General features: G+C 39.9%; 1 protein-coding gene across 6 annotated transcripts in view; it reads left to right on the top strand.

Moving 5' to 3' along the window:
* The window catches only part of AMBRA1 (autophagy and beclin 1 regulator 1), a 124778-nt gene that overhangs the window by 25628 nt on the left and 82095 nt on the right, over nt 1-17055 (top strand). For 4 of the 6 annotated variants that reach the window (XM_085224716.1, XM_085224711.1, XM_085224712.1 and 1 more), the window contains 2 exons: nt 5874-5960; nt 12453-12635. In XM_085224716.1, coding sequence (XP_085080842.1) covers nt 5874-5960; nt 12453-12635 — 270 coding nt within the window. The remainder of the gene's footprint in view (nt 1-5873; nt 5961-12452; nt 12636-17055) is intronic. The other 2 variants (XM_085224714.1, XM_085224715.1) reach the window with 1 other exon arrangement.

The following is a 17055-nucleotide window of genomic DNA, read 5'->3' on the forward strand; positions in this document are numbered from 1 at the left end:
TTTCATCAGTACTGACTGAAGGATATCTCTCAGGTTTATCTGAGTGTCATATCTTGCAGGAGCTTACAGCTGTCATAAGAAAAGCATATTCTTGTTTGACCATTTCTTCACTTCTAGTTATCTGCTTGTGATCTGTCTTAATTCAGTCTTGATGCCAAGCTTGCTGTGACTAACCATAGTCATGCAAAAGCTGAAACAAGTTTAGAAATATGAGCTTAGAGGTATCGGAGTAGATTCTGTAAGGGGCTTAATTTTAGAAATCATCTTTTCAGGCAATCTTTAAGACTGCATACTGATTGCTTTTTTATTTTAAGCTTGAATATAAAACTGATGATAGCAATAATGTTTTGCTGTTCTACAAAGATTAAAAAATGTCTAATGGTTTCTGCATATGTGATATTTGTTTTTTTGAAATTAGGCAAGACAATATAGAGTTCTATGGTGAAATAATTTGACCCTGTTCTTCAGAGAAAAGGGAAAGGGGAAAAGAAATGAAACCATTGGATTGGTTTGGATTAGGTTTTTGTTCATCATAGCCCCGCTTCTAATCCTCTACTGAGACTATAAGCGATCTCCAAGAATTAATTGGACTTGTTAGCAGCTAATAAATGAGCCTAGGATTTGAGAGTGGGTGGCATTACTGTTGGAGAGATGGAGACCGTTCATCTGTCTTTGTGCTTCAGCTTTCTTGTTTTCTGTTGATCATTATATTCCTTTGTTATCCTCCTCTTGTTTTTAACTGTTGTTGTTTTTTACGATCATTAGGAACACATCCATACGGACAGTTGCTCGAGAGAGCTGGCTGCTAGCTGTAAGTCAGAGAGCTGAGAAAGGGGTGTGGGTGTAGTGCTGTAACAGCACCTCCCAGTGAGTGGCAGGGAATGTAAAACCGGGGAGATGTAGAGCCAGAGGAGGAAGTTCACAGAAGTTGCTAGAATTGTCAGTGTACTCCTTCAAGAGGTAATTAAGAAATGCTGTCTTTAGGCCCACTTCAAAGTTGAAGGCTGGGGCTGTGTGAAGGGTAGGAGTGTGTGCTGCCCTTAATGTGCTTTTTTGTACTGGTTTCTTCTGGTTGTTCTTCTTTAAATGACGCACAAGCCATTGCTCACCAGTCCCTGACCAATGCCCAGCTAGTCTCCGAGCAGTGGAAGAGCATAAGATGAGCTCCCACGCCCTTCAAAACTCCTGCATGATGTCATATGGTATGGAAAATCCCTTTGACTGGTTTAAGTCAGCTGTCCTAATTCTGTTCCCTCCCAGTTCCCTGTGCCCTTAGTTGAGAGTGGCCTTGGTTCTGTACAACGCTGCTTAGCAGCGACTACCAACATCAGTGTGTTATCAGCATTGTTTTTCTCCTAGAAACAGAAACATAGAATCATACTGGACTCTGAAGAAAACAATTCCATCCCAGCCAAAACTAAGATACTGCAGCTTAGGAGGATGAAGCTGATGAACAATGTTTTGGTTTTAAGGAAACTAAGCCTCAGTGCTGTGTGAGTGGCTTCCTTTTGGACAGGGAGGAGAGCCCTTCCCTCTGTGGATAGAAGCACCGCTCAGTAATGAGCGTGCTATGACAGCAAATCCAAGATTTGGTATAGGGAACTGCATATTGCTAGAATCTGTCGCTGAGAAGTTAAATTGCTGCATTTAAGTATCTTCTCAAAGCCTGCCTAGATGAATCATTTTGTCCCAAGAGGCTTTGGTGGTGATCCTCGCCCCCAGGGAGTATGGCGCAGTCTGGTAGTTGATGTGCTTGAAGGAGATTGCATCCTAACATTTTTCCCCCTCGTGCTGCATCTTCTGGCATTCAGCTGCTTCAATCCTGAGAAATTTTCCTTTTTCATTTATAGCATTCAGCACATCTGTGTTATCCCTCATGCTCTTAGTTGAAGGCATTCGGTAACTCGGCCTTCACTTCCCTTTCCCCTACAGTCATGATTACTGCTGTTTGCAGCCACGAGTGAATGGAGTGCATATAGAGTGGCAATCTTATAGTTCTGATGTCTAATGGAAGAGACGTTTGGTGAGACACCAGTGCTGATGAAAAGACAGTTTATATCTTCTTGTAGTTTTAAAAACAACAACAACAAAAATGACAAAGAACTGCAATCCCCCTCCTCCGAATTTAGCAAGCTGGGCCAGAAGCATCTCCCAGGGTGAGCAGAGTTAATTCTCATCATCGTGGCAGTGACTGACAACCTGGAGGATGATAATGTGTGATTTTTCCTGGTGAGCGGGGGAGGAGAGTGGAAATTGCAGTTTTTCTGCTAATTGTACTTTAGATGTCATTTGTGACAATTTCATATTGTCTAGACAGAGATAGTGGAGCAGTTGCTTGTACAAAGCCTGGTGTTAACCTGTTATATATCTGGGTAGCAAAAATTGGGAGCTTGGGGGGGGTGGGTGCAGCAAGAGGAGAGGAAGAGGATTCTGTAAGCTCCAGGAAGGATCTGAGTGTCAGGCAAGATCTACTGAAATGTTTCCAAAGAAGGTGCAAGAGATGTGTATTTTTGTTCTCTCTTTGCATGCTTCTCTGCTGGAAACAGACATTTAGTGGCTAGCGCTGTCTTGTATCTGCTGCTATTTGTCTGTGCATTGTCTTTATCCTCCTTAATAAAACTGCTACTAACCTGAGTAATGTATACTTTGGTAGGCTATTGGGCTATGTTAGACCCTGGGCTTACTTAAATCATGCACTCTGTGCCCCTTTTGGGACTTAGGATGGCAAAAACTGCAAATGCAGCATCTAAGACTACTATAGAATGCAACATGAATTAGTTTAAAAACATTCATCTGCTCCTTCCTTGGGGACAGTAGGTTACAGTATCTGTATCAAATTAGACATGTTATTGATGATTGTAGCAGTGTATCTATTATTGGACCTGTTTGTCAGTAGCAGATGCATTCAAATCTGTAACTTGAACCTCAAGAGCTTAGTCTAGAATGAGTTAGTTAAGTAATAGATGTTATGTGTGTTCAGTACTCAGGTTTTAGTACAGAGTTTGTTATTCTTGGGAGCATTAAGTGCAGAGATCCATCTGGATTTCAGGAGATTGTACTTTGCCTTTTTTGTTTTGCTTTTTTTCCTACCATATCTTGATTTCTACCTGTTTGTTGCTCTTACTAATTTGAGAGGGCACAATTGTAGGATAATTAATTATCCACAACCTTTAGCAGTTTCTTAGCAGAATTATCTTCACCCATGTGGTTTCAGTGTAGCCCTACTAAGTGGCTTGTGTACCTTGCTATGATGTAGTGCAGAAGGTGTCTTTGGTGCTGGCAGACTTGGAAGACTCTTGAAGGACTGTGTTAACTGAGACTGTTCAACTCTGCACAGTCTCAGAGTGCATCTTATGGATGGCACTTAATGAAGCGTATCTGTCATCCCTCGGCAGCTCCTGTTGCTTCATGTTACAAGTTGATGAGGTAAAATCACATGGCAGTGAAGCCTATAGGTAGTCTGTTTACCTGGATAATTGGGTGTTGGGTATCAGTCTGTGGCTCAGTCAATCGCTGGTTTGTGTTTTACTTGAAGTAACACTTAATAGTTTTCATTGGAGGTGATGATTACCTTGCAAAGTAAGGCTCTTCATATTTTATTTCAAGAATCAGATAGGGTCTAAACTCTGTTTTGAAGCAGAGTGCCTCTTGGCATGATTATTCCAAGGTACTGTGTGCCTTGCTGCTGCCTCCTCTTCAAAGCTCCACAGTTGGCATGCATGGGACTGCTGTCACTGCAGGGCAAAGCATGGCTCCTGTACCTCCTTCTAAAAGAGAGTGCTCTAAGCCTCCCCTTGCACACCAGATGCTGGGCTGTGGGGTGTGTGATGCTGCATGGGCTGGATGTGGGCTGTGGGACACTGTCTTGCTGCATATTTGGACCTGGCACGTGGAAGAAGGAAATGTTCCTGGTTTTGCTGTTTTGGTTGAAGCATCATTTGTAGAACATTAAGCTATTTATGCAGATTTAGAACAAACTACTCTGGGTTTTGGAGAGCAGTGCTTGTGCAGAGATTAGATGGAGCTGGTCACTAGGATGCTTGCAGGCTGCTGAGTTTGGAGAGCTGTGTGTGTGCAAGCAGCCCATGAAACAGACAAAAAAAAAAAACCAAACACACTAAAACAAAACAACTGCAGGTATCAGTTCTGTTCATGACAAATCATCCAGTCATCCATCTCTGCCTTTCAGAAGTAATAAAAGCTGTTTATTCTTGATGGGTTGTAGTGGCTGTAGGTCTGCTGTGTAAAACTGTTGTACCATTAATTCTGGATTGACTGCTGCTTTTGCATGTATGGACTTCTGTAGTTGGAGCAGGAGAGAGATTTTGGTGAGCCAGGATTAAAGTATTGTAACTTTCTGGGGAGCCATGGGATTTGCAATATCTAGCAGTGTTGAAGGTGAGAGCTTTAGATTCAGTGACCTGGGCAATTCATTCATTTCAATAAGAGATTGAATAACTATTCTTGAATAAGACAGATAATGTCCAGATAGCTTTGTGCCAGAGTGAACAGGATTCTTTACCTCCTGTGAAGTCCCAGTGCTTTGCAGCAAGCACTGAGTCTCTGGAGCCAGGGCATGCCAAGTAACTGGAGCAATCTTGTGCTTCTCTGTGTGTTCTAGATTTAAAATTTAAAACTAAAATTTTATTCATTTATTTAATTCCTGGAAGGCAATCGAGATCTGTCTTGTGATTCTGATGGGAGGAGGGGTAGGTCTGCTACTGGGAAAAACGTGTGTCATTTGCATTCCTGCTGTGCTTACCTGAGAAATTCTGGGTAGGCTTATGCTCTCAGTATTTCTGTGATATTCTGACTTGCTGTCCACAAGTGGGAAGTTGGATGTGGATCTGGTCCACCATCTTGCTTCCTGTGTTGACGTTTGATGTCCTGCATTGCAAATTCTAGCTGCAGAGGAGGAATGTGAGGCTAAGACTGATAGATTCAGACCTTTCTCTCCAAGTGTGTGGGGGGTGAGTAGAACAGATGTGGTGTCGGATCTCTTTGACTTTCAAACCATAACAATTTTCGTTTGATTTACAATGACTGGAAAACAGAATTTAGCAGGAGCTCCAAGGCAAAAAGACTTGAAAGGAAACTCAGACACCTTATAAACTCTAGTAGCTGATTTTTCCACTCTCCACACCCGCTCAAAATCATCTCTCTTGTAAGTGTTAATTTAATGGCTGCAGCAGGCTCGACTGAATCAGCCTTGAAACAATGTCATCCTCCACTTTGTGGCAAGAAGCTTCATAGAGGTGCAGGTAGAAGCTGTGGTGGAGGACATGTTCCTGTTATATACTTTGATTCTGCTGCCTTCGTGACTCAGACTTCCTTCTCACATATTCAAGCTGTCTGGCTGCATTTGCATACATTTACTTCTTGAGTGAATATTTGGTATCTCTCCCAGTGACTGATTAAGATACAGGGGAAATGAACGCTTTTATGTCCAAAAACCTCCTCCTGAGCCCTGAGTCTAAGACTGAATATCTTATTGTGAATATTTGCCAACAGTGCCCTTAGTCTCTGTTGCGAACTGTGTCCTATGCTCGTTAGCCAGTTTTGTGGATCTGGCAAATTGGGATAGCTTGTCTCCAAACCAGAAATAACATCTGTATCCTTCTCTTGAAATTTGGTAGTTGATTTGGGATGACTCTTCTCATTTGAGGTATTCTTTCTTTTGTATGGTGAAGATGTTACTATTTGTATAGCTATATGGCAAAAACACGTCATCAGTCATGGTTAGTGTGTTGCAGAATTCTCTGCACCAATGGTGGAAGTAGTTCTAAGAGGCTTAGAAAGTAGGACATAAGCAGGAGAGACTTCATAGGAGGACTTCAATTTTTTTTTATTTTTTTTTTAAATTTTATTTTTAGGAGGTTGCTGGAGTCTTCCCTCATTTCGTTATCTCGCTATGATGGAGCAGGGTCCCGGGAACATCCAATCTATCCAGATCCAGCCAGGTAAGAGCTAAACGCAATTTGAAGGCATTTTAGTTCCATGGACAAAAATACAAATATCCCTGAATTGTTTGGGAGTGATCCTAGTATAAGTCCCATCTCCTCCCTACTGACTTGCTATAGAGACAGAGCTCAAACTGAATGTGAAAAAGTCATTAGGCCTTGAGGTGAATGAGGAAATGAGAAGGAAATTGCTGTTGAGGTAAGCACATAAAGATTCCTGAAATCATTTGAGATGGAGAACACTAGGTGGCAAACAGGTGCAACAGTAAATGAGATGTTATAAATGCATCAGAAATATCTTCTCAAGAAAAAAGAAGAAAAAAAGAAATTGTCTGTTTGGGAGCAAGGGAGACTGCAGTAAAGACAGCTGAGAGCAGGCAGTGTGCTTGGAAGAATGAAATGTCTCTGCAAGTATATCTGTATGGGAGAGCATAACCAGAACGTTAAATATACTTAACTGAGAACAAATTATTGACAATTATATCTGAAGAGTCATGAATCATTGACATTAGACATGGAAACACCTGTAGTGCTGCTTAATCTCCAGAAGAGGTGGGAGTGTTGTAGAAGACTAGAAAAAGCAAACATGGTAGAGTTATCAAAAATGGGAACAAGTGATCTTTGCAGTTGCCACTTCGTGTATTAAGAAAGCAACAGATGGGATGTTGTGACCCACAGACTGTCAGAAGAGATGATAGAATTGTTAACAGCAAGCAGCTATGGAAGCTTTCAAAAACTAACTTATGACAAAATGAGCTTTCATTAGATGGGTTTAGCAAAGCTATGAATGAGGAAAATTGAGTGAATTTTAATCATATAGCCTCCTAAGGAACCTCCAGTGCAATTGCTTGAATTGAAGGTAACTAGGATTTATCGTAAAAGAGAATAGTATGGGTATAGCAGAGTATCAAAATTAAATATCTAAGTTGCTGGAGTAGTTTCATTTTGTTCTTTTCTACGTTGACAATGTTTTTATTCAGACAACACTTCAAGTATGGATTTTGAAATAAGAAGTGATGTTGCAAACTAGCCACACGATGTAATTATGCTAGTAGATAACTCTTTGCTGACTCTGTATAAGTAAATCTTTATAGAGGGGAAGTATTCTATTAGGCCTTTTTCCACCTATTGTGAAGAAATTTGCTCTAAGCCTCTGAACCATCTTCGTAGAGGTGATGTAAAACTGTCTGTGAGTGAGGTGTAAGGTAGAGTGTGCTGCCTATATGTGAGGTCATTGGAAAATGTGTCAAGGTCTTGGCAACTGAGTATCAGAGCAAAGCTGATAAATGTAAAAGCTTTCTGGATGAATATTGATTAAATGGTATGTAGAGGGTTGATTCACCTGGAGAGGTGAAAATGGTATTTTATAAATATTAGTAAAAGAATACTACTACATTTAGGTCAGTTTGTGGAGAAGTGCTGTTAAATGTCTGGAAATACACCAGTCCTTATTTTCTGGAATGCATAATACAGCATTTTCTTGATTGCTTGATTTTTAGTGGATTTCTTGAGCAGATACTGTAAAAAAATGCTTCTTGCTCTCAGGATTTGTAGTTTAAATAGGAAAAAAAGCAGGAGTGCCTGCTTAGATTACTGATTTTATTTATTTTTTCCTCCTGTGTCAGATGTCTCCCATGATGAAGCTCAGTAAAGTGTATGAAAAGGGATGACTGTGTGAGACATGTCTGAGCATTAGAAAGAGCATTGCCAGAAGTATTTTTATACTTGAAGCTATTTTTGAACTGATACAGCATTCTTCTTGTGAAAGTTCAGCCTTTTTTTTTTAATCCTACAGAAGGTATAGTAGTGTGAGTTTATAAGGATCCAGAACGGTCCAGTGTTGAAACCTCTAAGAGGTTTAATTTGTTCCACTCAGTGCCACTTTATCTTTTTTCAGAGAATGAGGTACATAATGTTAATCAGTGTGAGCTGGAAATTTTGAGTAGAGTGAGATGAGTTATTTTCCTTAATAAATCTTGCTGGTGTGCTAGGCTAGTAGAATCATTTAATTGTCACTTGACCTTGTTAGAATTGGAGAGGGGTGAATAAATGGAATGCTACTGTGTTTGAGTTTTCTGTAAGCATCTTAAGTTTGTAACAGGAAAGCTAGATCTTTCAGATGTTTTTTTTTTTTTTTAAGAACAAAACAGAGCAACAACAACAAAAAAATTGGAGAAAGTGAAACGAAGACAGAAATCTTGATCTATACTCCTTAAGACCTAGTTATTTCCAATGGATTTTTTTTTATTTCATCCTTACTCGAATTTATTTTCAATTGTGTTTATGTGTTTCAGTATCTCCTTTCTGTAATAGCACTGCATTTGAACAGCCTAGGTCAAGAGTGAGGCAGGGAGAATGTTTTGTAAATTACCTCAGGCTTAGAATGAGTATTCAGGTGTAGACTACAGTAGACTTCGTCAGTGGCTTTGCTGAACATCTCTAAGGTCATTTTGACTCTTAGGTTGTTCTTCATAGATCAGATTTATTAAGCTTAGGAGACAAGCTGCTTAGGAATCAAACAGAGCTGGCACCAAAAGAGCACCTCTTAGTAGTACTTTCTTTAAAGATATTCCAAAAGATACTTCCAGACTACATATACAAAGGAACACAGGACTGGTTGGTAAGTGCATCTCTAGAAAAATCTAAGCTTCTGAAACAGTTGCTGGAAAAGAAATGCTTAGGTTGGCAGTTTGTCAAGCCTGAATGTTGTCTCTGAGTTGAAGGATGAAGTGGAATGGAAGCAACTGAAAGTTGGTGTCCATTGCCAGTGCTGCCTTCAGCTCAAGCATTCATTGGTGGTGGCTATGCTTCTGTAGTAATCACCATGGAAATCAATGTCACCAGTCAGGCAACCACTTTAAAAAGTCTTCTGGTTGAGAAACATTCATGGGTAAGTTATAGTAATGTGAACATCCTGATCATCAGATCGGTCAGAGTTGATGAGTGGTGTCTTTCCTTCTGAGACATTAGGGAGCTTGGAGATCTACAGAACAGCCTAGTGCCCTAGCATGCATGGTATGCTGATTCTTGCTGTAGTCATTCTGGGCAGCTGTGTGTAGTCATCCTTCAGCTGAAGTTCTTGTGTTTTTTATTTTTCCTTCCTCTGAAGCCACTACAATAGGAAAAGGTGAAGAGAAACATTCTTTGTTTAAAATATTTTCATGTTCTCTGTAAACATGTCCAGGTTTTTCAGGTATCTGACTGTAGCTGATGACATTGTGCAATGCAGTAGCTGTTTCTTTAATGCTCATAATGCCATTTCGTGTAAGATATTTGAACTTAATGGTAGTAAAACACTTCTTTCAGATCCTCACATTGCTTCTTACTGGCCAGCCAGCAGCACCAGGTACCCAGAGAAAACCCCATCTCTCAATGATGTAGCTGCTGGATGAGACAGAAGCTGTTTGGTTCTGGTTTTTGCACAGCAGCAATTCTCCTACTCAGTGCCTTGTTCTGTGTCTGTTACTTGTGGCAGCATCAGCTCTCCTACTCCAAAGCATCTGCTTCAGTACCCAGGGTCCAGTCACCTAAAAGACTAGGTTAATTCAGGTCCTGTTGTGCTGTCTGATACAGCTGACTGTCCTGGGGATGCAAACTTGGGTTAAGAATTACTGGATAAACTCTGCTTGTGCAGCTGGTAGATGAACTGCAGTCAGAGACTGATTTACAATTGTATTCAGTAGCTGAACGAACTTAAGAGGTATTTTCAGTGTTAAACAGTATTTCTTATGCTGCTTTGCAGCATTCTGCTCCCTCCAGGACAGCTAAATCCCTTATGCTGGTTCTCAGTTCTGATTTGTGTCGTGACCATATTCCAGAGACAGATACAGCCTGACAAATATGATTTCTTTTGTTATGTGTGCACTCATCTGCAAAGATTAATTCCCTAGCCCACTGCCGTGAATATGCTTCTCCCCTATACTGTTGTATGTTATCACCTTTCTTTCTGTGTATTGGACTTATGCTTCTTGTCCTACCTTTGGAAGTCCTCTTCATCATCTATCCATTCTGCATGCCACATGATGTCAGGAAGCTGAATCTGGCTGCTAGTTATCCATTATTGCCAGTCTTTATTGCTTATTCTTTCATGTTCTTCAAACAAGAATCATTGTGTTTCTCTTGTGATGTGCTGTGTGGCTTGAGAATACCAAATGTCTGCAAAATTCATTATTTGCATCTTTCTGTAAAAATCTCCCTATGTGTGCAATTAACAAAGAAAAAGGTTTAAATGATTATGCTTCTGGATTCTTGAGACCACTGATCTTGTATTACCTTGTGCCTGTGTTCCTTTTTTTGTCTATATGCACGTATTGTGCTGTAGACTTATTTTCTTGGCATATGCAGAGACGTTGGATTATGCAAAAGGCCGAAGAAGAGAACAGCTTTTTGTTTATATGTGCGTTTCTGTAAGGCCTTGCTTTTTTTTTTTTTTTTTTTTAAATACTTGGCCTGGTAAGTCTTCAGGGGAGTAAAGAGAAATGCTGTGTACAGTCAAGTCTTTTACATTATGAAAGCATGAACAGCTTTAACTCATCTATCAGTGTGTAAATGACAAAGGAAACATCCAAAATAAAGTGCATGTTTATGGGTCCTCCTTACCACTTTTGCTGGCTGTTGAGAACCTTAGCAGACCCCATAACCTCTAGTCTGCCTGCAGATTAACAATGCTGAAGAAATAGCAGCCTGGTAGTGTATGGGGAGTTTACAATGAGGAAGAGGCATCTCTTACTCTCCACGTATTTCTCATTACCTTCTTTTTTGCTTATATGCCCTGAATGTATGGAGAAATGGGAGATTAATTGTCCTTGATCGTTGTCTGCAGCCAGAACAACATTAATAACAATCAGTCTCTTGGAGAATTAGTACTTTTTTTTCGTGCTGCTTTCAGGAGCAATCTCTCAAAATGCTATTAAATACAGATTTTCAGTGAAACGTGACGTTAGGGATAGTAGCTGAGCACTTTGTCGGACCTGGTCTGATTGTTTGCTGCTCATTATGGTGGATGTAAATGTATTTATTCATCTTACTTGTAGTACTTCACCATAGAACCAGCACAGCTTGCTTTGGATTGGGATGAGCGGGCAGGGAAGAAAGTCTAAGCCATATAACAACCATGTTATCAAAGGATGATTGTGGAGTTACGTTTTGTTACTTGTTGTAGTATAACTCGGTCAACCTTTGTAGTGGTGGTCAAAATGAGAGTGAATATGACCTTAAGAGTTCTATTCTGAAAAGACTTAACATTGCAGCTCTGTTCTGAAGATGGATAGCATTCACGGAAAGCAGAAAATCCATCTCTTATGTGGTTGCAAGAAAGTGTATTTTCATCTCTATGTTACTCTCTGGAATTTGCTGTTTACTTAAGTTTTTGTTTTATTTTTTTCTTTGTTAAAAGCTGCTCAGACTTTTATCCATAGACAAAAGTATGGCTGTAAACTCTATTATTGGACTTTTGTCTGTGATGCCTTTACAGAAAAGGAGATCAGCACGTACCAGGGTCATGAAAATATAGTCTGGTAACTTGCATTGATGAAAAAAATGAAAATCAAACATGCGTGGAATGGAAGAGCTAGAAGTTAAAGGAATTAGGCATATTAATGTCTTCAGTTTTTGAGGGGTTTTTTTGTTTGTTTGTTTGTCCCTTTCCCTGAATCTTTGTTCAAGCCTAACTCAAAGGTGAAGACCACGATTCTTCAAGTCTCTAGGCTTTAATACTGAGTAACTGTGCCACAGAAAGTGTGCACTAGAAATTGTGGATGTACGTAGGGTGAGAAAACAGTGTATTTTTACCCATTTAGCACTAAGGAACTGGGTAATACTAGTACATGACAGCTGATGCAAACAAAGGCCAAATTATACTTGTGAATAGATTAAGAGTTGATTACAGAGGAAGATGGGGTGCAGAGTTTCAATCAGGGTGCTACTCTCAGAATTCAGGGGGTCTGATGAAGCTGTCATTATATGAAATCCTTACCATTTGGGTTACAAAGTATTGAAAACAGCTTAACTTTTTTCCACACTTGATGTTTTGTGCTATTCCTATGAAGTACCTTCAAGACAGCACCACCTTGATTCACTGTTTGAACACTAGTGCTGTCTGGCATTGCTAGCATTGTGCATTCAGACTGGGAGTGGTCTTGCTCCTTACCAGCGATGGTTTCTGGGATTAGTTGCGTGATCTGGTAATGAAAGAATGGATTCCGAAGGCTTCTAAGAAAAGAATTTCTGTGCTGTGGTTGAAGTTTTTGTTTAGAGATATTCTATAGTGCTTATATTTGCACAACAGGAGAATCATGTAGGTGTGAAATGTATGAAGGGAAAACTAGTTTTACTCACTTTCTTTACTTACACTGTCTTACCCGTGGATAAAATAAAACCAACCTGTTTTGTGATGTGCTGCTACCGTCCTGGAACTTGGAGCTCCCAAGGAAGGGCAAGGTCATTCTATACTTCTGTAATAAATGTCTGTATGTATCTCTCTTTCTTGCTCAGGTTATCTCCTGCTGCATATTATGCTCAGAGGATGATTCAGTATCTTTCTCGGAGGGACAGTATTCGGCAGCGATCCATGCGATACCAACAGAACCGTCTCCGCTCTTCCTCCTCCTCTTCTTCCACTTCAGAGAACTCAAGCCCATCTGTAGAGGGAAATGACCTGGAATTTGAAGATTTTGAGTAAGTGTGCATATGCTGTCTTGCCCTTTTGCTAGTATGTTGTCAGCAAAGGACCACTTTGTGGCCTCCCGCTGCTTACCAAGCAAAGACATCTCAGGCCTCCTGTCAGAGCGGGATAAGTTTAGATCATTCGTTCAGTCCTTCAGTGAAAACGAATTGCTACAAATTGATCTTGTCATTTCTGTTACAAAAAATGAAAGAGGCTTCAGGCAAACTTGGCACGTGATTCTATCTCAACCAGATTTAAAGGACTGGTTGAACAAAGGAAAGGAGAATTTTGTTTTGTTGTGAAATGGATAAGGAGCCAAAAATATATCAGAGCTTTCAAATATTGAGACAACTAAGAACAACTAGGAGGCTTTGCAGAAGTTAGTTCTGTAGTCTGAGGCTATTGGAGACAGCCAGCATGTTCCGTTACTTTTACTTGTTGAATCTATAAAACTTTGTCAGGTTACTTGAAGTTTCTGGGATTGCATTTTTGGAAGACTTTTTGCTTGTGAATCTGTGTTAAGGCTTAATTTCCTGTAAGGAGAGCAAATGGCTTCTCATGTCAAAATGAGGAATGGCCCTGCGTCCTAACCTTAGAACTGTACTTCTATAAGCCACTGTATTTCTTCCTGAACAGTTTTCCTGACAGACTTTTAAGTCTGCTCTCCAACATCTGCTTTTGGACTTTTAGTGATACCCAAAGTGATCCCAGAGAACAAATTTGTAGCAAATCCTTTCTAATTAGATGGGAATAGAGTAATAGGCTGTTTAGGATGGCATGGAAACCAAAAGCTCAGGCATTTAATTGAAAATGAATTTTAGAAGAAAAGAGAATGACTGTTTTCTCATCTGTCTTCAGTTATTCCCTTTAAATAGGAGACTTTTCCTTTGGTATTTTAAGTATTTCACTAATTTTTTTTTTCTCCTCTTTTGTGTATATTATGCTTAAGACACAGGATTATTGTGAACACGGTTATAAAAGTAGTCCATACAGACAGTGTGGTAGGGACATGCGATTCTTTGAGGGGAGCTTTGAGCCCCTCGTATGTCTGGGCTTTTGTGTTGTTTCCTACCAGCAGAGGATGCTGTCAACTTCGTTACTGTCAGAATTTTCTTGTTTGCTTGCTGCAGTTGCACGTGTTTGAGATGGCATGATGCTAAAGCTTCATGCCCTTTGTGTCAGCGTGAAGTCCTTTATGAAGAATGCTGGTAAGACTGTTTCCAGAAAAGCAAGACATTAATCCCTTTCAAGTGGTGATAGAATAGTTGTGTTTGTTTTTTTCTTTCCTGGGTGTTATTTTGTGGAGCTGTTGTTTCATGCTCCAGCAATTATTCAGAAGTATAGGGTGAATGAGTATCTCCCCTGTCCCTGTGGCTTTGTATAAGATGAAAATGAAGGGGGGCAAGGTAATGCAGAAGAGTCACTGACTAGTAGGCTTTTTCAAGCAATACCCTGGCCTGGAAAAGAAGAAATGTGCTGGCTGCTGAGCCAATTTTGTAAGGCGGGCACTTCACAAGCGCAGACCTTTATTTCTTTTGCTCCATTCCCTTCATCGGAGGCAATTTGTTCTGCAGGGAAAAGAAAAGCTAGTAGAATCCCCATTCACAGAGTCAAGCAAATACCCGCAGAGAAGTGTGTTCCCCTGCAGATAATATTCATGTGTTGAAAGCACCCAGTCAGAGAACACTTCAGTGAACCAAGCTCATTGCTTGTCTTTCATTTCATACTGAGCAAGGAGAAGTGCTCATTCCTTACTGTATAGTGGCTGAATTTGTTGGTTGAATGTTTCATACTGAATTCTTGTCTGTGCATTCAAGACATTGTCTTTTTCCTTCTCTGCTTCATTATTTCTCATGGCTGATTAGAGGGAGCTGCTGTGCAGGGTCCTTTGAGCTGAAACTTGTCTCCTTACTCATTTGATTTCTGCTGAGACTACACAATGAAATGTTTAGCACAGAATTCTTTCTTCGTCTTTTGACTCCTGTATCCCTGCTTTTTACTTTGTTGCCTGAGCAGAGTCATATGTTTCTTTCTTAACCTAATCCAGGTGCTCTGATTTCTCTGCTTCTCATCTGATGTATTACAGAGAATTGTTTCTTTGTATCTCTGGATGCAGCTCATGCTGCATTGGTATCCGATCAACTACTCTCAATGTAAAAGCCATAGCAATTTCCCTCAATGCTTTATCTTTCTAAACTGATTAATGCAGTTGGTTTTAATTAATGCAGTCTCTCTTCTTGACTCTTGATGTCCAGGTAAGTTAAAAGTGGAAGTAGCATTAAACACCTGTTGGTTTTACTGTATGTAAAGCTGTGGGCAAGGATCTATATGTGCAGAGTGCCTACCAGGTCATCTTTGGCCTTCATCTTCTTTGGGCTTCTGAGGAGTCTCCTCCTCTAGGATTCACTATTACATCTTTTCAGCTTTGCTTACCTGATGGGCTAGTGTACAGAACACAGGAACCTTGGCCTCTGTGCTGTTTGTGTGCATGTGGCCCATAAATTTAAGCTAAATCTTCTTGCCCTGCACATCAGTATCTTGATTTCATTTTCTTCAGAATGCCTACAGTTTCCCCAGAATCTCTTTTGAATTAATTCATAAATATATATATATATATATATTTTTGTGGTAGTGATAGCTGTAGAGTTGGTCTAAGTATGTGAAATAGAGCGGTTTTTTTCATAGGTATTAGTAATATCCTTTCATTATACCAGCGGCTATGGGCAGAGGGAGGAGGGACACCCAAGCTATACCTGTATTATTTGATCTAATAAGATGTTATCTCTCTGCATGCACTGCCTGTGTTTAGCCTGTCACTGCTGTCATCTCACTGCTTATTAAATACAACTGACAACTGTAAACTTAGTCATGTCTACAAGAAAGTATTTTATACAGACTGTAATGTATATACAGACTGTAATATTAGGTTATTAACAGATAAATTGATATGAGTGGGTTTTTAGGGTAGCATTCTATGAATTCTAAGCTAAAATGAAAATGTTTATTGTATTCTGGTGTAAGTCTCTGAGTGGTGAATGACATCATTTCATTCTAACTGGTGGAAATAGATTCTTTGTAGACAAGTCGTAGATGTTGAACTTGCTAATCTCAAGGTCTTTTTGAGTGCCTTCTGTTTTGGAACATGTAGTAAGTTTAGATTTATGGAGCTAAACTGTATTTTCACTTCTTCAGTAAGTTTGACTGGATCTCTTCCAGTGTCTCTTACTGTGGGGTAAAATATGGGGTTAAATATGGGAGGCAGTGCTTCTAAGGACTCCGTGGATATCGCATATTAATTTTTTCTGTGTAATGCAAAATCAGTCATCCTAATCATTATGTGAAGCTGTTTCTGCAGGTTTATTTTTCCCATTCGTGTGACTCTTTTTTCTACTGCAAATATGGAAAAGAATACAGATTCTTTTATCTGCCAGACTGAAAAACAGATATATAGTACAGTGTACCTCCTTGTCTGAAAGCTCAAAAATCCTTCAGTTCCGTGAAGGCTTTCAAGCTGGGGCTAAAGTGTGGCTGTGGCTGATCCCTGCTTTTGAGGGTAGGTTGCCTGGTAGAATGTAGTTATGAAGGATCTTGGAGATAACACTTCTTTAACATCTGCAGCTTTTTCTTCTTTTTTCCTTTTTCATTCTTCTCAAAAGGGTGTGCGTTGGGCATTCAGTTGTACCACTTTCACAGAATAGGAAGGTCTTTCCTGTGTTGTCTCTGTACAAGAAGGGTTTCACCTCCCAGACCTAGAGAACTTGTTTTAATGCTTCATCTTTTTTTATTTCTTTTGAGACATTTCAGAGCACCCAGGCAGAGAATATGAGCACCATAGGCACTGTTCTACTAGACCATAATGGGCACTGTGTTTTTGTGGAAGCAGTCTTTTGCTTAGCGGAAGTGATGGATCACCTGTGGAAATCTTACAAGATTCTGGGTAAAATCATTTAGCTTTTTTTGTCAACTTTAGATCCTTTCATTTAAGGTGTTTCTGGACCTAGACTTCTCAGATGGGCATCTGGAGGAGGCCCCTTCGTAAGGGTGTAAGAGTCCACCATGTCTGTTTTCTGCCACTCTCAGTTTCGTTATTGATGCTGTCACAACTAGAATTGGCAAATCCAAGTTCGTCCAGTAGTCTCTTGTCTTAAAGTTTATGATTGAAATCTGCCTGCTGATTGCCTCTTCATTGGGTCAGTATGTCTCGCTTGTACTTTCCTTAATATGATTTTATTTTAGAGAGTGATATGGTAGGTTTTTTTCCCTCTTCTGTAGGTGAAATATTTAGTTTGGTGTTTTGTCAGTTTTTTGTCATAGCCAGAGTTCTGCTTGGAGCTGGCATTTTAGTTTAACTTTTATGTATTAAGTAGGAAAATTCATGGCTAATTAGACACTTCTGCAAGATATCCAGGCAATCACTCTTCCTTCAGAATC

This window comes from Meleagris gallopavo, chromosome 5 (assembly GCF_905368555.1).
Source record: "Meleagris gallopavo chromosome 5, MGAL_WU_HG_1.1, whole genome shotgun sequence".
Lineage (NCBI taxonomy): Eukaryota > Metazoa > Chordata > Aves > Galliformes > Phasianidae > Meleagris > Meleagris gallopavo.